This window comes from Podarcis pityusensis (genome assembly GCF_964106645.2).
Source record: "Podarcis pityusensis genome assembly, chromosome: 2".
In the NCBI taxonomy this organism is placed as follows: domain Eukaryota; kingdom Metazoa; phylum Chordata; class Lepidosauria; order Squamata; family Lacertidae; genus Podarcis; species Podarcis pityusensis.
Genome location: NC_138029.1, coordinates 5,501,042 through 5,524,693, shown reverse-complemented (window position 1 = coordinate 5,524,693; position 23,652 = coordinate 5,501,042). Strand labels below are relative to the sequence as shown.

The 23,652-nt window shown below is 44.3% G+C and overlaps 2 protein-coding genes across 12 annotated transcripts in view; both read left to right on the top strand.

Moving 5' to 3' along the window:
- R3HDM2 (R3H domain containing 2) overlaps positions 1-7,623 on the top strand; it is an 87,017-nt gene extending 79,394 nt beyond the window's left edge. For all 8 annotated transcript variants that reach the window (XM_080989769.1, XM_080989771.1, XM_080989770.1 and 5 more), the window contains 5 exons: positions 1,142-1,311; positions 1,424-1,571; positions 2,218-2,318; positions 3,017-3,101; positions 6,810-7,623. In XM_080989769.1, coding sequence (XP_080845895.1) covers positions 1,142-1,311; positions 1,424-1,571; positions 2,218-2,318; positions 3,017-3,101; positions 6,810-7,150 — 845 coding nt within the window. In that variant the 3' untranslated portion in view covers positions 7,151-7,623. The remainder of the gene's footprint in view (positions 1-1,141; positions 1,312-1,423; positions 1,572-2,217; positions 2,319-3,016; positions 3,102-6,809) is intronic.
- A 3,286-nt stretch (positions 7,624-10,909) lies between these two features.
- The window catches only part of STAC3 (SH3 and cysteine rich domain 3), a 30,620-nt gene continuing 17,877 nt past the window's right edge, over positions 10,910-23,652 (top strand). For 2 of the 4 annotated variants that reach the window (XM_080990354.1, XM_080990352.1), the window contains exons 1-2: positions 12,129-12,572; positions 14,611-14,680. In XM_080990354.1, the coding sequence (XP_080846480.1) occupies positions 14,612-14,680 (69 nt within the window). In that variant the 5' untranslated portion in view covers positions 12,129-12,572; position 14,611. Of the gene's footprint in view, positions 11,157-12,128; positions 12,573-14,610; positions 14,681-23,652 lie in introns of those variants that run through there. The other 2 variants (XM_080990353.1, XM_080990351.1) reach the window with 2 other exon arrangements.

The following is a 23,652-nucleotide window of genomic DNA, read 5'->3' as shown; positions in this document are numbered from 1 at the left end:
CAGGTGGCTAGGAAGCAGGAAGTGGCAGCAAAGTGTTGGAAGAGAGTTTTGTGTGCCATGTGGCCAGCCCTCCACCTGCTAAGCTAGACTGCTGCCCATGGGAGCAGTGGGAATGCCAGCTCACCACCAGAGTAAAATTTGACATGGGGATTCCATTGAGCCCTGCCTCCAGTTCAGGCACTTGTAGGATTATAAAGTTTTAATCTTGGTCTGGAAATTGATCAGTCAGCCTAGTGGAGCCTGGGGAAAGGGGCTGAATTGGAAAAACTGGAGTTGGGAGGGTCACCAATGCCCACATGCCTTTCTTCTCAAGGAATTATTTCCCACTTGGAGCAACCACAGTGACCTTAGAATCTGTTGAGTTGGCCCAGGTATAATGGACATCTTGTTTTATGGCTCTGTTTCTCCATCCTGTATCCTGAGATCAGTCATTTGCCTCTTCTGTAAAGGGAGACGAGTTGTGCTTATGGCTGCTGCAGGCTCTTCTTAACTATTGCTAATAACATCACTGGAGCAGAAGCTTGCACATTTTCCACTGAGCTGTGTTCTAGCTTTCCAACACCAGAGCTAATTTTCCTTGATAGCCGTGTTTGCACGTCATGGTAAGCCCAACTATGGCTTACTGGGTCTGTGTTGACTCCTGGAGAGGGGCTCTCAGCCACTTTTTTGCTCCTCCCCTGTCTTTTTCCCCCCATCACTGAACTAAGCCAGGGTTTGATTTAGTGTGTTGTTGTTGTTAAGAGAGAGCTTGTTGTTAAGTTCTCTCCTCTCTTAACTATGAGCTGTAGCCAAGGTTTGTTCTTATAATTCAGAGCAGTTTTGTTCCTCCTTCAGTTGTGAATTGGAAGATTCTGTATCAAAGTTTAAGCACGCTATGCTGCACTTGCTCAATTTCACCCCACTCTTCTCTCTTCTACTTAGATTGTAAGCTCCTTGGGGCAGGCAACCTGCCTTTGCTTATTTAATTCTGTAAAGAGCCACTTACGCTGATGGCACCGTAATTGCAGTAGTAGTAACTATGAGGCTCACAGAGCTCCTATTGGTGTGGGAGGGTAGAAATGGAAGGAAAGCAGGATTGAAATTTCACATAGTGTTCTTATGCATATGATGATGATTTCCCCACTCCTGGCTTCCTCTGTAGGGGTGTCTCCAGCAGGACCTGGTGTTGTGGTTATGCAGCTCAATGTGCCCAATGCCCCTCAGCCTCCCCAGAACACTTCAATGGTGCAATGGAACCACTGCAAGTACTACAGTTTGGACCAGCGAGGGCAGAAGCCTGGAGACATCTACAGCCCAGACACCAGCGCTCAGGTAGAGGATGGGGATGGATCTGATTGAAGAGGGGGAAATGGTTAGGTTGAATGCAGTTGATGGCACCCACCCCACCTTATAACCTTGCTTTCTATTTTTTTCTTTCCTCCAGGCCAACAGCACCCAGCTGAACAGTCCCATCACATCCCCCACACAGTCACCTACACCTTCACCTGTCACTAGTCTCAACAGCGTTTGCACCGGACTCAGCCCCCTCCCAGTCCTTACACAGTTCCCCCGGCCTGTGGGCCCAGCACAAGGTAAGGACAACTCTGGGGAGTTCTTGTTATAGCTAAAGAACTTAAATAATTTTAGTTACAATAGAGAAAAACTCCATGATTAAGCTGCAGCAACCTTTGCATCAATAAATATTAGCAGTGTGTGCTTGAAGCCTAGCTTTCAAGACTCACAAAGGAAGGAACTTCTTGGTTGATGTCATAATGGCCAGCAAGATGCTTTGTGGGTAGTTACAGTTCCTTTGCATTTCTAATTTCTGCCTGCTTCACTGCAGGGCATAAACACCAACCTTCACAGGAGGCACCTAAGGAGCTATAAAATGAGCAGTTCCTTATTAAAGTCCGTGCTGCAGAATAACCACCACAACCTTTCAATCTCTGGAGACTTGAGTTGGGTGCAATTCAAATGCTTCCATGTCAGATCTTTGTCCAGAGGGAAGCCTTCCACCTCTATTACCAAGCCAGGAACACTGGCAATTTACAGGTTTTGGAATGTCTTTGTCATGCTGTTAAGCTGGAAATGATTCGACCCTGTGTTCCTGTATGTGTGGGAAAGTGAGGATCCTCCAACAGCAAAGAAAACAAAACAAATGATTGCTCAAGATGCTTCCTCTTGAACATTAGGTGCAACTGCCCTCTTCAACCTCTCTTTGCCTCTGTTTCTTCCCAGGTGATGGCCGCTATTCCTTGCTGGGCCAGCCACTGCAATACAATCTCTCCATCTGCCCCCCACCTCTGTTGCACAACCAGTCCAGCTATACAGCACACCAGGTGAGAATGGACATGGGTTGAGTCACTGGTGGATAATAGTAAAGTTGGGAATGTAGAAGAAAGGCAGGAGTACGTATAGGGTCTTTCTTCTATTTGTAGTCTTGTATGTGTGTTGTTGCATTAGGACAGCTGCTTTCAGAGCCCCTTACGCCATATACACAGCCCCCATTCCTGTTGTAAAACTCTCCACATCTTTCCCTATTTAGGATTGCAGATGGAATAACCAACCAGGTTCTCATCCTTAGAATTTTGTTTAGCTCCATCTCCAGACAAAGCCTGTGTAGAATCGCAAGATGCTAACCCCAGACCTGATCTTGATCAGTCAGTCCTGTGAGAAACATAGTGTGGATGTGATAGTAGGTGCAGCATGGTGGGCTAGGAGATAGAAGTCTTAGGTCTCATCACATAAATGCCCTAGGTGGTCTTGGCCATGTGGGAATAATAGGTTCATTGTGCAGAATTACAAGGATGGCCAAGATAACACATGTGAATGGCTTTACACACTTAAGTGCATTGTATGAATATGCAGTATAACTTGTGTAAACTAAGCCTGAACTAAACGTTATTTACTGTGATGGGAGAACTAAAGTTCAGACTGGGGCCTTTCACAGAAATGGCCAGATTGAAATACCAAGGGTGGCACATGATCAAGCGTGAAAGTGACCCATGCTATCAGTTCTATTGTTTTTCTATTGCAGGGACAAACAGGGATGAAGCATGGCAATCGAAGCAAGAAACAGGCTCTCAAGTCTGCATCCACGGACCTCGGAACAAGTGATGTAGGCAAGTGACAAAATTCATGCTCCACTGACCTCATCAGTGTTGCCCACAGCAGATCTCTAGATTTGTCTTTATGCTCAGTGCCAGAGTAATGGAGCAAATGCTAAACTGGGGAAAGCAGTTGAATGGGAATTGCCCATCTGTCCAGCCCACATCCAGCCAAGGAATATGGGGGAACTCAAGCATTTATTTTTTCCTCCTAGCAGGGTGTTCACAACCACTAGTCTCTAGTTGGTTAAAGGAATTGGGTTCTGGCAGACCATAATAACTGAGAGTCTTCTCCAGTTGCAAGAAAGACTCATGTCTTACCTTTGCTAGAACTTCTTTCAAGGCTGGCCATAGGTGCCAAGAGAGCAGCTAGGGCCGTCCCAAGGCATTTGCTGCCTGGGGTGAACCAGAAAATGGCTTCTCCTGTCCTGCCATGTCTCACTCCTACAAAAAACAAACATTTGCCTAGCTGGGAGCTGGAGAGGCCCTTTCAGAGCTCTTTGCAGCAGCCTGGAAGGATTCAGCAGACGAACGTGCTGAGTGCCACCCACAAATGTGGCTACTTCACCCTCCCTTACAAATTCCCATGGTGTCTGAACAAGGGCAACAGCATTGACCCCACACTCCAAAAATAATAAATCAAGGGGGAGGGTGTGTGGCTGAACTTCACAGCTCTGATAAAAAATGCTCCACTCCAAGGCAAACCTGTCACCTCTGCCAGCCATGCCCCCCAGCCCCCAGTCGAGGATACAGCCCGGGAGCATGAGGCAGGGCCAGCCCCCACTTGCTGCTAATTGCACAACCCCCTACATGCCTACTCAGAAGGAAGCCCACTTAAGTAAAAGGGACCTAGTCCCAGGTAAAAGCATGTACAGGATTGCAGCCTAAATACTTTCTAGGGATTAGTTTAATATAGGCCTCTAGTTGCTTGGCCCTGAACATCAAACTCTTTATACAGAAGCCAACTTCAGTATTTATTGAAAAAATCTCAGGTCTTTAAAGGAAGGGAATCAGTTTATATATTTAAGGTTCTATTCAATTCTTACAGAGGTAGCCCCACGCAGAGTGCATTGCAGTAGCCCAAGCAGGAGATAACCAGAGCATGCACCACTCTTGCGAGACAGTCCGTGGGCAGGTAGGGCCTCACTCTGCATACCAGATGGAGCTGGTGGACAGCTACCCTGGTCACAGAATTGACCTGTGCCTCCGTGGACAGCTGTGAGTCCAAAATGACTCCCAGGCTGCGCATCTGGTTTTTCAGGGGCAGGGTTACCCTGTTCAGGACCAGGGAGGCCCCCACACCCACCCGCCTCCTGTCCCCAAAGGACAATACTTCCGTCTTGTCAGGGTTCAACCTCAATCTGTTTGCCGCCATCCATCCACCAACCGCCTCCACAGGATCTTCACCGCTGTCACTGGTTCTGATTTGAAGGAGGGGTAGAGGTAATATGAGCTTAGCTAAAGCTTGCCAATTAGATTTGGACAGGATGAGCTAAGCCGGCAAGTAAAACCCACTTGCCAGTAAATGAGGAGGAGTGTTGAAAATGCCCCCTGTAAACAAACTACACAGTGATGTCCTGCTGTTCCTTTAAGAGTCTCTTTAGAGCATGAAACTTCTCCACCTGCATTCCCCACCCCCCAGTGGAAAATAGCCTGGGGTGGGTCTGCTATATTTGCTACTCTGCCTGTTTAATATTAGCAAAGAATCCTGCCTGCCAAGACCCAGCACTGCTGCTGCTAACTGGAAACTGGAACTGTCATGCAGTTATTTATTTGGGGTGCAGATTTGGAGCTGCTGCCAAGACACAACCGCTGGCTCTAGTGCCCAGTTCCTCCAGCACAGGAATCTGTGAAAATGACTGGCAGCAAACTTGGCACAGACTGGAGAGGAAAATTCTTTTCTGCTTAGAGCAATGTTTCCCAGACCATGTGGGGGAGCCCATGGGGGAAGAGGCAGATGTTTTCCTTGCTTGATTGGCAATTAGTCTGTAAACAGTCAAGGGTCTTCAAAGTTTTGATTATATCCCTACCAGGATCGTTGAGAGGGAAAAGGTCGACCACAAGGCCCTGATTGCTCCCAGCCAATTTACCTGAGTTTGGAGATGTAGTATGGGATTTGTGTAGGAGCCGGGGCAGGAGGAGAAAAAGCTGAATTAAAAATTGCTTAGGAAAATGTTGAAACTAGTTAGTGATATGAAATGGACTGGGGCAGGGACGCAGAAAGGAGACAGATGAGTCTGGGGTGCATTAAGAGTATGTGAGAGGATGAGCATGTAGAAGAGCGTGCGCACTGGCTTTTATAAGGTTCTGTGGAAACTGACAGTGCCGTCTGTCAAAGACTCAAAGCACCAACAATTGATTGTGATTGCGGCCTGTGGTTCTTTTTATGGACCAGGAACCCTCAGAACTAAGGACAGAGAAGCCTACTACTGCTTCAGCAAGGTGGCTGCTTCAGGGTGCCAGCTGGTGTAGGCCATGTTTGAACAGGACCAGGATTCTGCATCCTCGGTGCTCTGTCCTCACAACGTCACTTCCAGTCTGGCTTGCTTACCTGCCATTCAGACCACCAGCACCTTGGTGTGCTGGAGAGGATGCCTCCCTGAGCTCTTCTCACAACAGCTGTGGATAATTCCTAGCACCTCATCAAGCGGAGGTTCCCAGGATTCTTTGGAGGTTGATCCCACTACTAAAGTGATAAAAGCCAAGTTTAGGTACCACTGATCTGAAACTATTACTATTTCAATAATAGTTGAGATGTAGACTGAAAGGTAGTGACTTCCCTAGATTCAACTACTGAGCTTCACCCCTCCAAATCCACTCTCAAAAATTCTGAGAATGGCCTGGTGCACTTGAGAAGCATTGTGGACAATCCAGGATAGCGTGCTTATTATATCAGGCTGGGCTTTGAACAGATCTGTTGTATTAACATACTCTGGTACGTAGTAATCAAGTGGAGTATGCATGGAGATATCAGATATGCCAACAACAACATATTTAAATGCCGGAAACATTGGCACCAATCTGTTTTGTACAGATGATTTCTAAAGTTGGCTTACAGTATTGCCACCTGTGAAAATCACTGCCAGTTTTCTTCTGTTTGATCTAAGCTGTGGTTGCAATACATCTGGTAAGTGCAGTCTGACTACACCTCAGGCATGTGGTGAATGTCTGTGGTATCAGTGGAGTATGTTGCTGCACCTTGTGATTGATTATGTGGGGCAGGGTTTGCCTGCCCCCTCCCCCAATATTTTATTCAAGTTGGCACTGCTTGACAAGGGGAACAAACTGTTCAGTTGCCTCATGCTCATTTGTTTATCATTTAGGGGAACTTTTAATATCCGATTGATCATTGTATTTTAATATTCTGCTGGAAGCCGCCCAGAGTGGCTGGGGAAACCCAGCCAGATGGGCGGGGTATAAATAAATTATTATTATTATCCTAGAGGAGTCAGCAACAGGTTTTATTACTGTTTCATTTCAACAGAAAAACATGTGCTTCAAGAGCCCATACAAAACTGGGATTAGGGTCTAACCCCAGTTTTGTATGGCTGACGAAATGAGCTGTGACTCCAACCCATAAGACCTGGCCAAAATGACGGCCGGGCCCAAGACTTCTAGGTCCTGTCGCTCACTTTTCTGCCCACAATTTTTGTTGCTGCCAAGGGTGCTGAAAGTGTTCCTTTCTCTTTCTTATTCCTTGCTCCCTCATGGCCACCCCTACAGTGTTGGGCCGCGTACTGGAAGTGACTGATCTACCTGAGGGCATCACGCGTACAGAGGCCGACAAGCTCTTCACTCAACTTGCCATGTCTGGGGCCAAAATCCAGTGGCTCAAAGAGACTCAGGGGCGTCCAGGAGGAGGAGGCGACAACAACCATGGAACCACAGAGAACGGCAGGCATTCTGACCTTGCTGCCTTATACACCATCGTGGCCGTCTTCCCCAGCCCTTTGGCAGCGCAGAATGCCTCCCTGCGTCTCAACAACTCACTTAGCTGCTTCAAGTTGCGTATGGCCAAAAAGAACTACGACCTGCGTGTGCTGGAGCGTGCCAGCTCCCAATAGGGGCAGGCGGAGGGGGGGCGGGGAGGGGGCAACAAGCACACTGGACTGGCCTCTCGGGCCTCCTTGGCTGCTCTCTTCTGCCCTCCCCCACCATCCTCCTCCTTTTACCCCACATGCACCTCCTCCCCTTTTTATTTTTGGTGGGGGAGGGGGGAATCTTTCTGGAGATATTTATATGGACAGAATGAAGAGAGAGACATTGATTTTTTTGCTTTGTTTTGGGGGTTTCTGTTTTTTATTTTTTTATTTTTATTTTTTTGCGTGAAAGAACATGTCCCACCCCTCAACCCCTCTCCAGAACACGTGTATATTGTTTTCATTCAGCGTTGTGCCGCGGTACGGAGCCGTATTTAATTGCACATACAGATGTTGGCTGGGTATGTTCACTGTACATTTTATTTAATCTGGGTTTATTATTAATAATATTATTATTTGGTTTTTAAATATAAAAAAAAATCGTCTGTCACTTTAAAGCTGCTTCCTCCCTGCCTCTCTTTCTCTTTTGGATGGCACAACGGTCAGACCCTTTGTCTTTCACCAGAGTTAACCCAGGCATGTTGCTTGGACCTGAGGTTGGTGGAGAGCTGTTGGGAAATTATCTAGGCAGGGACAGATGGCTGGTATTTGACACTTGGGTACCTGAATAGCAGGGCAGCAAAGCACCTGCAGTTTTATCCCTATGCAAGAACCAGGTGAAATGCTGTGTGAAGCTCATCCCTTTGGTCCTGGCTACTGTTCTTTTATTTTTAGTTTTTAAAAATATACAAAATGACATCTGTTACAAGACACATCAGGTAAGAAAAGTGTAATGTATAAAGTCCCGGTTTGGTACAGTGACCAATTGCAGTTAGCTGAAAATGGAAACAGGTGCTTCCAGTGTTCTCCCTCACTGGAGGAAGAGAGGGAAGTGAGAGTGTGTGAGCCCAATGCTTGCCACTTAGTACTTCATCTCTGATTTAAGGTTAACATCCGAATGCATCCAGCATTTACCGTAAGAGATTCTCACCTTTCCCTCATTATCTCAAGCTTCCAAACCATGCTTAACTTCAGGTGTATTCCCCTGAAGTCAAAGCACATATGACTATTCCATTACATTGTCTAGGTTGTAGATCTTTTAATGGCCAAATATGAATTTGACTGTATGCTTAGGCTTGCTTCCAATTTTTAGCAAACAATACTGCTAAAAAATGAAGACAACTTTCTGCAGTCCTTTTAAATAAAAATAATGCCACCCACTTGGAGAAGGGAGCTAGGTGTTCACTGCACATGCATCTGCTGCTGAAGAAGCACTCCACCATGACATCTGTACAATTATAACTTTTGCCTGCCTAATAGGGGTGGAGGAAAATCTTGGCTAAGGATGGCTAAACTTTACAGGGAGAGCTCAACACAAGGCTGGGGTGATTTTGGTAGCAACTTTTCATTGAGTGTAACAACTAGTTCCACCTTCAACCAATAGTATGATCTTTGAATTACGTGGCTTTCAGAAAAAAAGACATTTCAAGACTCTTAGCAAGCCTAAAGTCCAAAATCTTGTGTGTTTTTTTGCAAACGGGAAAACAGCCTCAAAAGATTTCCTCTTCTGCAGCTAGCAAAAGAGAAGTTGAAAAGCAAGTTGCTATTTATGTGCTACAATAGGAATCAGGCAGGGGGAAACCTACTCAAGATATGGAGCCAAAGCTTTGGGGACTTTGGTTGAGGAGATCAAGGCTTAGCTTGGACCCCAGGGTATTTTCTCAGTGTCCAGGTTCAGCCCAGGAACATGTGATGGAATGCTAAACCAGAATACCTTTGAACGTCTGCGGCTCACCATAGCAGCAACCACACATCTAGGATTTAGAGGTAAGAGTTTCCAGATTTGGAGACTGCAACATCGAGGCAACATTCATCTTCCACATCTTTTAAGTTTCGAAATTAAAACTAGACAAAATACATAAGCAAGAGACATGAAGTCTGGGATGTTAGAATCATAATCTTCATCCATGTGAAAATGTAACACACAGAGACCTGGGGCAGATCCATCTTTATTCCTGGCAGGGGTTATTGTTACTTAGTTGGCCAGGTGAATTGAATCCCCACCCACCCTTATAACCAGAGACATGCTGGTTCTATTCACACATTATTTCTATTTGTGATGCTCTTTGCAAGATGCCAATTCCCAGTGCAATATTCCTTAGCTTAACCATTTCACATCAGGGTTTTTTGGGGGGTGGAGAGGGAAGGGGGAAAGCCCTGCTGTGCTGTGGGGGCTTTTCAGCGGGCTAGTACAGTTGAATCTAGCCCCATATAAATAATGCAAAGTAATGAAATGACATGTCTGTTCATTTTTCACAATTCATTCTTCTAGCCTTGTGGAAGGACACAGATCTATGTGGGGTGCCACTTCCCCAACCCTTGACCATTGGAACTCCCAGTCACTGCCTCCCCATTGCTGCTGCAGTTTACAGTTCTCCAACTGACTAAGATCCTGAGCTGTGATCTAGATGTTCATTGATTTGAATCTATTTCCTCTGCCATCATCTCAGTGGGATGCCTAAGCAAACTCCTATTTCTCAGCCTTCACACACACACACACACACACACACACACACACCATCATCATCCTCATCCTCATCCTCATCCCCAATTAATTATTATATATAATAGGTAGGTTAAAACATGTGGGTTCCTTTCTTTGGGCAAGGGCCTTTTAAAAAGACAAACCTATCCAGTCTTGGACTGTAGACATACAGTGTATATGGCACTTTACATAGAAATACAATTCAATTCTGAAGTTCTAGGTGCATATGATTAATCTGCTCCATAGCCAGATGTGGTCAGTTTGTTGTTCACCATAGCATGCAGAAGATCCCAGGTTTAATCCCTGGCACTTCCAGTTTAAGGAAAGGATCTTGGCTAACAGGTGCTGGGAAAGACTTCCCACTGAGACTGCCGCTTGCAGCCAGATTAGACAGTACCAGACTAGAGGGACAAAGCTCCTGACAGGGTTTAAAGCAGCTTCCTGTATTCTTCCTGTGCACTGTGTACTCTGTAATCTCTGTCCAGACTTCATGGGTGAAACTCAAGGGAAACGGCAGTCTGTTAGAGCTAGCCTGCGGCTTCAGAAGTTAAACTGCATCAGTTATGAAGCATGTTGATCCTCTGATTTCCTTTATTGGGTTGGTTGGCAAAAAGCAAGTAAATATTTGTGTCTGGTATAAAATAGAATGGCTTGCCCTTTACAGAGCTAGATTGGGGGGGGGGGGGAGGGAAATTCTGCTCTGAACATTGCTTTCCTTTTTCTTGAATCGACACTGATGTCAGGTGCCTTACAAACTTGAGAAAAAATGGGCAAGTTAGTATGGCTGCAGAATCTGTCAGGTGTTAAAGGCAATGGAGAACAGAAAGCAAACGTGTTCATTACGTGTTACTGATAGACTGCACTCTTGCATAAGGAAGATAGGTTTGTACAGAAAGGCATCTATGAAAAATTAGGAAGCCCAGTGGGATTGTGTGTTCCTGGCTAGCTGTCTGTGATGCTATGTTATGGCCTGAGATACTCTGTCAAGGTGCACTATTTGCAGCATTGAGGTCACTTGGAGGCTGTATCCCAGGCAGTGATTTCTGTTCAAAAGCTCCTTAGGCCAATGGATCTGCCTCATTTCTCTGCCAATATCTGAACAGCTCCCTCCCCTCCTCAGTTCCCAACTGAGCTTTTGTGTTGCTGTCTCAGGCAGTTTGGCCCACAGGCCATGTTCAAGCTGCTATTCAGTGTCCAATTTCTCCATGTCAGCCCTCCCAATAGATGGCAGCTGTCTTTCCCCCTCTCCTGTCACTCAAGTTCTTTGTGGTGCTGGGACGGCAAACTTTTACATGCTAAGACTCAGGAAGGGGAAAATCTTTATCCCCCATGGATCTCTAAAGTAAGATGTTGGGCAGGACGAAGGGAGAGCTGCATTTGTGGGGACTGCCTGATACTTTTGGAAGGATTTAACCTGCAGGAAGTGTGTGTCCTTTATTCTTGAAGGTAAGTGTGTCTTTTCTCTCTCCAGCCTCTACCACTGTCATCTGCTGTTGGCTCACAGAGGCATAAACGTCTCAGTCCCAGAACTTAGAACCATGAAAGATGCCACCCATGCCTCAGAAAGCAAACAAGGCAGTTCACTTTACCCACTTTCAGCCACTTGCTTTCAGAGGTAGAGGAATATGCATGTTTCAATCTGTGGAGGTTTAAAATGGCCGAATTGCCTTTTCTGGAAGAGAGTGGGGAGATGACTGTTTCTGCGGAAATAATTGTGCTTTGTGGTGATCCACAGGCAAGAGGGTGTGTGTTGGGATCTACAAGTTGTAGGTTTGTGCTTTTAGAAATGAAAGATCAAGACTTCCTAAAGTACTTTTCCATTTTTGCAGCACGGTCCCCTGGCTTTCACAGGGGGTTGATTCCCACTAAAAGTCTAAAGCAAAGAATATTAAGGCACCTGCTATAAAGCAGTTCTGAGAAAGAAAACGGAATTAGCACATTATGCTTTTTTAAAAAAAAATTCTATTTTCTAAAAAATATCTTAATTAAAATTGATACTAAAGGGGGGGGAGGAGGTGAAGACTATTTGTGGCCCTCATAGCTGCCCCGAGGTGATTAAATGTAGGCTTTAAATGCAAATAACTTTTTGCCCTTGGGGAGTTATATCTGCTTTACACATTGAGAGTTGTACAACAGTGTGTTCTGCTGCCTGTCTGCACCACCCAGCAAATGTGCAGCTTACGTGAGTGTGCAAGCAGACAGCCAGGCAGCCGTGAGGAAACCTCTAGGAATGCGAGGCGGAGGGGTGCTATGACTGATGCAGAACCTCTGAGTCCGTTTGTGGGCACAGGCACTTGGGAGCAGCTACGCACTGGACAGCCGAAATGCTTTTCTGCTGATGTCCTGACAGTGTGACGTGGCTATTAATGACAGGCATGGGCCATGCTTGCCGTTGGCCACTCCTGGTTCTCATAAAGGTTTGGGAGGTGGTTTGCTGAGTGGGGGAAATGGCCCATATCAACAAATAATTTCTTCCCAGTTTGATATTTATGGGGCTCAGTTATTCTGCTGAGGAAGAGGAGCTCCTTCGGAAATTTTCGGGGAATTGTTCAGGCTGGTGGTTTTTAGACAGCTTAGGCAGGTGAGGAAGTGTGTGTACTTTTGGTCAGCACTTAATGTGTGTCAGGGCTCAGTGCCCGCACCTCTTTTACAACACCAGGGCTTAAACATTTGAAAAAGTAATAATAATAAAAGAAAAACACCTCAGAGTGTCTTTCCCTCACCACTGAGTAATCCCAGCCTGTCCATATACAGCCAGGATTAAGAAGCAGGGCTTCCCAGCGCCTGTTTATAGAAAGGAAGTATTTTGTTTATACCTTTTCCAGTGCTGCAATCCATCTGCTCTCTTCAAACATTAACCAGGTAATAATGCATTTCTGGGGGTCTTTTTAAGTATAAGTTGGTTTCAGAATGAATTTCTCCTAGAAATCCTGATTTTGTTCTAACTATGTTGAACTCTGGTCAGCTATCCCCATAACCTCTTGGGGAAAGTAGTGAGCAGTAGAAGCCAAGGGGGTGATCTCTTTGTGAATTTCTCTTCTGCCTCACTAGATCAAATAAATCCCTATGTGGAAAATTGTGCAACTGTTTCCCTAATGTTTCCCTCTGAGGAGATTTTATTATAAATTTTGACTGGTTTAATAATCATTCACTCTCAAGAAACCACGAGAACGGTAGTTCTTTTTTAAAGTGTAGGAGAAGAGTTAGCTCTCAGTATCTTGAAGATGCTCTCAGTATCTTGACCCAACTACATTTCCTGGGATTGGAAATGGCCTACTCTTTTACCAAGAAAAGAAAGAAGACTAGAGGATTTATCAGGAGCCCCAGGAGCACTGGTAGTTGTGGGTCTACATAGCCTACTCCTAGTATGGGAAACCTTTAGCCCTCCTGGTGTTGCTACACTATAGTTTCTAACATCTCTCACCAGTGACGGTTCTTGCTGGAGCTGATGGGAGCTAAATGTTCAACACCATTTGGAGGCCCCAGGTTCCCCCATCCCTGCCCTAAGGCAGTCTAAGAGGCTCTGCATATCTTGGGGAAATGTGAATTTCTTGGTTGAATTTATTATATTCCCTAGCCATTATGCATAATCTCCAAGAGGCCTTGGGGAATGTGCTTATACTGTCTTGGGTTTTGTTCACTGCCTGCTTCTGGCCCACTGCCTAATCTTGTATAAACCACAACATACCTTCCTACTGATCAGTCAAGCAGCAGAAAGTATATTAAATATATATTCCACCCTTCCTCCAAATACCTTTTTTTCAAAAATCCAAACCCCTTTTTAATCACTCTCAGCTGTTCCTCAGAACTGCATGCATCTTCTCAGTCAGCTCTGCTTCTGGTTAAAGAATATGTGTTGCGTTGTGATGAAAGAACTTTAAAGGTGAGGGTTCCCCCCCCCCCCTGCCATTTTTTCTTAATAAATATTAAATTGCATATTTTTATATAATAAACAGTAATACATGATTTCATTTATTTCTGCAATCGTTAAACTTCAGTGTCCACATACCACCTCCTAAAATATTACAGCCTTATTTCATTTCAGCAGAGAAGGCATCAAATTATTCAATTTCATAAATGTCAGAAAAGGGCATCAAGATTTTTCAAACTGTTTCTTTTTCCAGCGAGTTATTCTACAGAAATAGACCACATGGAATGTTTTGTTTCACTTTTGAAAATAGAAATTCCTGTGTAGGTAATAATGCCCTAGCCCTCATTTGATTGCCAACTCTTATTTCATAGTTTTAAAAATGCAACTAGATAAATCCATAGTTTCATCAAGACCCTTCAGATTCCACCTGTCATATCCCACTGATGGTAGAGAATGCTGTACTATCCCTCGCCTACCAGTTAAAAAGTGGCAATACTAGTGGGGGGGGGGGAGGCACTCTGCATGTGCCAGAGCTAAGTCCTGGTTAGCTTCAAGCCCAGCCAACCAGAGAACCTATATTACCTTCACCAGCCATTCACCTGCAAAGATGCCTGTGGTGTAATTTCCCCCTTTCCATCCCAAGGCTCCTATTTGCTAGACACCTGATGCTGGAAAACATCCAGGTCAGCCTTCACCAGCTTGTTACCCTCCAGGTGCTTTGGGAGAAATTGTTGTCCAAAACATTGGAAGGGTACCAGATTGGAAGCTTAACCTAGGTATTTGTGGTTTCCTGTTATGGAAATCCCCCTCCCCCAGCCCACTTGGATGGAGGATTGTTGATCAAGTGTGGTTTGAGTTTGGGGACATTGCGAATAATGAGTGTGTGCGCGCACACACACTCACCTGAAATTGATGCTGCGAGCGCCACCCGTCCCACGGGTTTCTGGCTCCCACCTTCTACAAACAGTGGAGGTGCCTGGGTTATGTCTTTGCGTCTTTATTGTTGCACCTGCTTTCTTCCCCGTGCAGTATGACAGAAAAAGAAATTCTTGAGCCACCTGCATCACCCACATCTGAAGGGGGGAAATCGACTGAAGGGGTAAGTTCTGTTGTGGGCTGTACTCTGGGAGGACAAGGGTGGGGTGACTCCCATTTCTGTGTCCCAATTCTTCCACAATCAGCCATGGGGTCTTTCTTGGAAGGACTCAGTCCTCCTTAAGAATGTCCTACGATGCCAGAACCTTTTGACTTTGGCCTGTTTTGGCCACAGTGGCTGCAACCAATCAGATGGGAATATCCTGCCCTTTCCAGTTTAGGCTGAGGACATCCCATCCCAACAAACCACCAATATACCTGTCTGGAAACCTGAGATGTAAGTTTTGGGAAGAGCCATTGATGTTGCTTTATTTCTATGAGCACAGAGCATGGCACACTTTCTTCTCATGGTTTCCCTGAAGGTTATGGTTGCCATTGGGCCAGCTTGTCCAACTTTAAATATAAGCAGTTATCTTTTTGCCATGATCCAAAAAAGCTACTAAAGAATGGGTATTTAACATGGATTTAAGAACAGCATGTTTTCTTGAACAGAAAGCCATCAATCTATAACCCATGGGTTGCTAACAAACCAGAATTTTAAAACTTTTAAATAACAAAATAAAAGCCAGCCTGTCTAGGTTGGGTGTTCATTCAGAAAAACAAAACAAAACACTCTTCATACACCAGGGCAATTGGCATGATGTTTTCAACAAGTTGACTGCCTTTTTTTTTAGTAAAAGGTAAAAGTAAAGGACCCCTGGGCGGTTAAGTCCAGTCAAAGGTGACTATGGGGTTGCAGCGCTCTTCTCTGTTTGAGGCTGAGGGAGCTGGCGTTTGTCCGCCAACAGCTTTCCGAGTCATGTGCCAACATGACTAAATCGCTTCTGGTGTAACGGAACACCGTGACGGAAACCAGAGCACACGGAAACAGCTTTTACCTTCCCGCTGCAACGGTACCTATTTATCTACTTGCATCAGAATCAGATTGGTGTAGTGGTTAAGAGCGGTAGACTCATAATCTGGTGAACCGAGTTCGCTTCCCCACTCCTCCACATGCAGCTGCTGGGTGACCTTGGGCCAGTCACACTTCCCTGAAGTCTCAGCCTCACTCTCCTCACAGAGTGTTTGTTGTGGGGGAGGAAGGGAAAGGAGAATGTAAGCTGCTTTGAGACTCCTTAGGGTAGTGATAAAGCGGGATATCAAATCCAAACTCCTCTTCATCTTCATAAATCTGGAGGGGGCTGTGTAGGCCATTTATTTATTTATTTATTAAATTTATTACCGGGCCTTCGCCATAAGCCCTAGGTCGGGTTACAACAATGGAATATAAAATTAGAAAAACAGGTTTATTTGTTTGTTTGTAAAAAAAATTATAGACTGCAGTTTCACTAAAAATATCAAAGTGGTTTACCATTATTTATACATAATAAAAACCATACATGGAGGGGGGGACACAGATCACCAACTAAGCATTATAGAAAGTTATTAACTTAATTGCCTGCTGACAAAGAAATTTTCAGGAATGTTTAATGGTCAATACAGAAAACACCTGATGAATTTTCTTGGAAGAGCATTCCACAGGGCTAGGCTGGTGGCACTAAAACCTCAGTTTTGTGTTAATGTCAAATGAGCCTCACCAATTTGGAGGGCAACCAGCTATACTCCTATGGATGAGTTCAGTGACTGAGATGGATATACAGGTTGGGATGGTCCCTATGGGACCCTGGACCTAAATTGTTCCAGGGTTTGTAAATTAATACAAGGATCTTGAACCCGTCCTGTTGGTAGATGTGACAATGAGGTCACATATTGTCAGCCGTTTGCCCCCTTCAGATAAAAGCATCACAATTCTAAGACAAGCAGAACCATTTCAAATGGGATAGAACAATATCTAGTCCAATGTTCTGCTTGAGCTAGGAAATCCATCATGGTTTGTCCTGCTGTATGGAAGGTTGCTGTTCAAGAAACTCAAGCCCCAACCTGCCTTTTGGTGGGGAAAATTGCTTTTCTGGTGTGCTTTTGTTTTGGATCCTGGTCTAAATCTGCAAGGCATGCTGGGAATTTTGCAGCACAGAGGTCAAAGTTCTGCCTTGGAGGGAATGTATTGTTCCAGTGAAGCATACAAATGTATTCAAGCTGTGTAATTCTGTGGAAGTCTGGAATTTTGAACAGTTTGCTGAAATTTGGAAGAGTTGGCAGAGACTAGATAAGTTTAGGCATTGCACAAAGTGCCAGCAAACAAATGTATTGTGTCTAAAAGGCATCTCACAGGGGGAAGCTGTGCTGGCTTTAGGTAACCTGCACATCTTCTCATTTGAGTTTCCCTTTGGACACATTAGGATGGAAGTGCAAACAGAGCTCCTTGTAGACACATACACACATGTGCGCATGCACACACACACACACACACACACACACACACACACACTAGAGCTGTGTACTGGATTCAGCCAAGTACCAAACTAAACCAGCCCTATTCAGAGGGATTTGAGCATCAGCAAGTTGAGTTGAGACAGCCACGGATCACTGTAAGTTGGGTTGGATGGTCCAGAGCTATCCAGAGCTGTCAGGCCTCATCCCTGAAGTAGTACTCTGCAGGATAAATGCCTCTGAGTGGAGAAAACAATTACGCAGTGTTTGTGAAGGATCATCCCCTAGACCCCACCCCTCCAGCTCTCAGACAGTTTCTTCCCTTCTGTTTGTATATTTAATAAGGATTTTTTTAAACAACAACAACCCTGAAATATTAGCTCCATCGCAGAACTAATTCAGAACCAGGTGCAAGGTAGGTGATCCCCATGTTGGCCCACTGTGGGTCAGCCTGATTGGGGCTCCCAGATTGGTGGAGCTGTGCATCAGCATAGACAGACACATCTGTGAAGTTTTACTCTATGAAGCCACTATTAGAAAGCAATAGGCCATGCTGGCTTATACAGAGTCATACTTCGATATCCTTTTAGCAAATGACCAATTTATACTCTCATCTCTGCACACTGCTGAAACGAGGTACACAAGCACTGTAAAACACATCTGTGCCAAAGATTAAATTCCTGTATGGTAGGGATAGCCACATGGTGTCCTTCAAATGTTCCTGAACTCCAACTCCCATCAGCCCCAGCCAGCATGGCCAGTGGTGAGAATGATGGGAGCTAAGAGCTAACAACATCTGGAGGGCACCATGTTGGCTATTCCTGCTCTGTGGCATCACTTTTACTTTAAACAAACCACTACTACCAATACTTTATGGAGATGTGTGGGTTTTTGTGAGCAATGAAGCTTGCCTGTGGAAAAACAAGGAGATCATTGAAATTAGTAGCATGTCTTTCTTGGGTCTCAAAAGAATTAAATATGTTTCTTTTATGGGGCAGGAATTTCTTCAACAATCAATCATGTATGTCTGCAGAACTAATGTTAAACTCACCATTCAGGGGAGGGCATGATATTCTAGTTTCCCTTGGACGAGAGTACTGGAAACATAAATCGTTCTCATATCCATTTTTGTTTACACACGTAAAAACAGTGCCTAGTGTAAGCAAGTAAAAGCAATCAGCAAAAGCATTGATCCTGCATCAGATTCTCAAAGCACCAATCAGTAAACTCACAGCTCTAAACTTTCAGCTCTCTGCCTTTCTCCAAATTCAAAGTTGCCTCTGCTTTTTGCTGCCCATATTTTGAGTGGTGCCTCATTCCAAGGGTGGGGAAAGCAAGATCTTAGGGTTGCCATATTTCAAAAAGTAAAAACCAAGACACCCTGGTTGTTGAACTTTTTTAAAAAAGACCCCAAATTGTTGAGCTATTTTTCGATCCAGGACAAAGCAGCCACTTTTCGGAAATTCCCCCCAGACGCCAATTTCGCCTTTGAAATCCACGTGATGTATGGCAGCCCTAAGGTTTCCAACACTGTTTATTACATCTCTGATTGCTTACTAGTTTTCTTGCTGCTAGGCCCATTTACGGTAATCAAGACAGCCAACTTATTAAGTACTTGGCAGTGCTGGTTGTCTCTTGCGGCTGTTATGCATGTCTGCAGGCAGTGCATGGCAGTAGATAAAAGCGTTTAACTTCAACACTGTAGTAGGTCCTGGCTTCAGATCACACCATGCTCATACTCTTGTCATGGGGTGTGTTGGACACATCACTATTTTTCAGCCATTCCATATCTGTAAAATGGGAAGCATAGCCTACTTTATAGAGTTGTCGTGTGATTTATATGCTGAAGATTATTATTTTTTAAATGCATAGAAGATTATTCTGAATTGCAAGAACAGGAACACATGGAAAATCAGAGGCATTGCAAGGGTAAAGTGGAGTGAAGTGAGGAGGGCCTTAAAAATGTGTGGTCAAATTAGAAATATCCCTGATAATCCAGTCTTTCCTGTTCTTTAGCATGCATTTAACATGTGCACACAAAACATTGTATAGATTCACCTTTTCTTAAGTGTTCAAAGTGTTTCATGTACATTCTCTGTATTTCTCATAGTAGCCCTTTAAGGCAGACCAGTACAGACCAGTATTATCACAGATTTATCATTTTTTATCATTGTTAATTTATCAATCACCTTAAATATGACCACCTTCTATACAATAGTTTTCAGGCAATGCACATTTAAAAACAGCAAAAAAAGTTAGATCCCCACAAAAAATACCCACATCTGATGCATTTAAAACAAAACTAAAACCCAGTCAAGTAGAACCACATGGCAAAGACTTTATTCAGCTGTGGAGGCCCATCAGAACAAAAATACCGTCAGTTGTTTCTGGAAAGTTCAGGTAATGGATGTTGGTTGTATCTCAACAGGAAAGCTGTTCTATAGAACACGGGCAGTTGCAGATGAGGGGCTGAGGCTGAAAGGCGGGCTTGCCTCAGTCCCTGCTAGTGACTCAGAGATGGCAGAGATGAGATCTAACAAGAAGCTTCCAGATTCTCAGCTTAGTCTTTTTTGACACTCACTGTCCTGTGCTGCATCTGGCGTTATCTGTTCTGGCACTATCCAGCAATGGTGAATATGCAGGAGTGCTTTGGGTTTTCTGTGAAGGGGGATGATGCATGGCTTCCTTGGAGCTGACTTCTCCAGCACCTGGTAGTGTGTTAAAATTAGCTGGTAGGGAAATACGCAACTTCTAGGGGCAGTAATTGAATTCTTGCAATTAGAACTGAGGCAGGCGCACCGCCTACTTTGAGCAGATCTCCTCCCTCTTTGAAGGAACCACTAATGTGTCTTTTCTTTTTAATTCCTATGGGATAGAGACATTTGAGCAACAGCAGAGGGAAACTGACTCTTGGAGCATATCTCTAATACACACACTCCTTGAGAGTTTTTGATCGCTCACATGGAATATTCAGGTCAAATTCCTTTTCAGGAGAAGCACAAGGCTGTTCCCCTACCTTTAGCTGATAACAATCAAGTCTCTCAACAGAGAATTTGTGTTCTGACACAATGTTTTGAAAGATCCTGAGCCACAGCTCAAGAGTCGTCGGTTCAGTTATCGTGTTTAGCTTTCTGTGGTGGCTGAAACTGGCAGCAGTAACCCAAGCTCTGCAAGAATTTCCACATTTGATTCCACTGCCAAATGTTAAGATCCCAGGAGACCCTGTGTGTGCACAAATAGGTGTATGTGAATGAATGCAGGAGAGATGAGTATTGGCCGGTTCTCCTCCCCTGGGACATGTTAGCGTCTGTAACCATAGGAGTGGGGTTGCATTTCAAGCAGCGCTGACTGCATGCTTTCCAGTTTACTGATGCCCCAGGAGTCCTCTGTGAGCTGACTTGGCTGCCCTCCCTGGCACCAGAAGCAACATCTGGGTCAGTGACGCTTCCCCTTGCCCCCCTCGCCGCCTCTGCCTTTCACAAACTGCACTGCTCAGGGTCAAAATGAACTTTATCACATCTGTGGGATGAGGTTACTGGTGGTGTAAAAACTGGAATTCAGAGGTAGTGGCACACACCCAGGTGCCAATCAAGGAGATGGATGTGCTGGCCTGTGCGGAGGAATGTGGTCCACCATGAGCTCTAATCTGGAGGAGCTCTGTTTTTATTGCAGTATTGTGTTAATTAGCTGAATAATGCCAGGATTTATGTATCTACAATGGTTTCTTGCAAAATAGTTTCCTGCCCCACTATAGATGTTAATACAAGTGTCCCAGCAATTTTCCCCAATCTGCCCCTCTAAAAGATTAAAGCTGTGGCTAACATATATTAAAGCTCTAATAATCATTGACTTTAACTTTTGCATCTCATTGCAATTCAGCTCTCAGATTACAATTTTCCCTCTTAAATTTTACATTAGGTGTCTGATGAAATTGGCCTGTGTCCATGAAAGTTTATGCTTTGTTAGTCTTTAAGGTGACGAAAGACTCCTTTATTGTTTTTGCTACAAGGGACTAACGCAGGACTACTCCTCTCACAATCTGTCCAGCAGCTCCAGAGAAAAGTTGTGGAACAGTTGGAAATGCCTGTACTTGACCTTGCTCTTGAGTTGTTGTTTTTTACCGGATGGTGGAGCTTCAGACTCTTCTGGGAGTAGGGCTGGAGTAGGCTAACAAGAGGTTGGTTCAGGGCCCATGATTTTCATAATTTGGTGCTGGTTTTGATGATGCCAGTGGTAAAGGAAAACATGTTTTTTAAAATATCACACACACACATCCATTGCAGTAGAAAAGCTACTATATGCTGTGATTATTAAAATATGAGATGTATATGCTTGTACAAAAAAAATTATTAAATTGTCAAACAAGACAATTTATGATTCGTAAGGTCTATAGGAAAAAGATGACAGCTGCTGGGCTAGTGAATTGAACGATGGCTCTTTAGCCTGTGTCTCCCCTCCCCATATTTTTCCAGCAGACTTTCTGCCATTACTATTTTGGAATGTTATTATGTGCATTTATTCAATTAAATGTGCATGTGTCATCTCTCCCTTTTAAAATAAAAGCAGCATCAGTGGGAGGAAATTGTGGAGTGGGTTGATGACATCGCCACTGTTCCAACCAATCCATGTGGTGCTGTGCTGGCTTCTACGACCAGTGCTGGGAACTTCAGGAAATGGGACCTACATTCCTAATACGAGTAAAGATAAAACAGGCAGAGGTAGCTTCCTGTAAGTTTTTGATTCTGCATTAAAATTCTATATGCCACAAAAGGGTGGCAAGTGCACTTACTATACCAGCTTGACGGCTGAAATAATATATATTGGGGGGGGGGTGCACCTTAAGTGAAAGGCACACAAAGCATCAGTGATGGGTTTGGCTATTTAAAGTTAGGAATGCAAGTGTTAAGCAGTACATTAATGACCCCAAAAATTAGTTGACTAATTGGTATGGGCCCGTTATAAATAAGCAAGGCTGCAAAGGTAGGGACCTTTACTTTTTTGAGGCTGTCTTGCTTCTGCTATGTTTCTGCAACAGAAGATGATAATTAAAAGATTAGATGGTTTTTTCTTTTCTTTGTTGTTAAATTGTAAGCTAGCATATCTTTTGATATCTATTCTCCCCATCCACCCAAGAGCAGGTTTAGAATCACAGAATCGTAGAGTCAGAAGGGACCATGAGGGTCATCTTGTCCACCCCCTGCAGTGCAGGGATCTTTCGCCCAGTGATACCTTTTGAGTTTTTTTGTCATAGGCACATGGACTTAAAATTTAATTTGCATTATTAGCAATTTAATAATAATAATAATAATAATAATAATAATAATAATAATAATATCTTTATTGTCATTGCCCCCTTCGGGGACAACGAAATTACTTGACTGCTCCATAAAAACACTAATTAATCAATACAGTATAATACAGCAAGGGAGATTAGATGACTTTCAAAGTCCGGGCTTCCCATTCAGGGCCGAGATCGCTCTGGAGAAGAAGCTGTTCTTAAGACGGCTCGTTCTTGTCTTCATCGTCTTGTATCTCCGTCCCGACGGCAAGAGCTCGAAGAGACAGTGACCAGGATGCGATGGATCTTTTACTATGTCCAGTGCCTTCCTATGGCACCTTGTGGCATAAATCTGCTCTAAGGTGGAGAGTGGGCAGCCAACAATGCTCTCTGCTGCCTTAACAACCCTGCACAACCCCATCCTGTCCTGGGTAGTACAGCTTCCGTACCACATACATAAGCCATAAGTGAGAGCACACCTACAATAACTTGGGCTGCATATACACAAGTCATTTAAACTACCGTATTTTTCGCTCTATAAGACGCACCAGACCACAAGATGCACCTAGTTTTTGGAGGAGGAAAACAAGAAAAAAAATATTCTGAATCTCAGAAGCCAGAACAGCAAGAGGGATCGCTGCGCAGTGAAAGCAGCAATCCCTCTTGCTGTTCTGGCTTCTGTGATAGCTGCGCAGCCTGCATTCACTCCATAAGATGCACACACATTTCCCCTTACTTTTTAGGTGGGAAAAAGTGAGTCTTATAGAGCAAAAAATACGGTATGTTTAAAGCACATCCCCCAAATAAATCACATTTCTTATAGTGTAATCCTGTGCATATTTACTCCGAAGTTATTCCTGTTGTGTTGTTTGTTTAGAAAATCAGACCGAGTCAACAAGCACTCCCACCCCCTGCTCAACTTGAAATCTACCTTTTGCCCACAGACCCAGAAAGCAGACTGATGCCTCTAAGCTTCACTCCCCCCCCCCATATGCAATATGGTACTGCTCTGCCCTAGAAGGCTGTGGAAAAGGATTGCTGCAATGAGTATATGTGAAGCACTTGAAACTATATACCTGCTTTTAGAATAATTATTATTAATCAGTTAATAGCTAAAAAGCAGATAATTAATCCACTAAAACAGAAACTATCTTTAATTAGTTGCTAGTCATGCTTAGAATGCCATTGCATGGAGAGAGTTCCACAATGCAAATTGTTTCTGTGACGTGGCTTCCACCCCCTGAGATGTGGCCATTGGATGTTTTCTGCCACTGCAGACCATCAGTTTGTGGGTGGTGCAAGGAAAAGCCACGATGTGCAAATGAGTGAGCTCTGTGGTCCAGTCTCCATGCAGTTGTATGGCTGCCACCATGCTGCTTCTATATGTT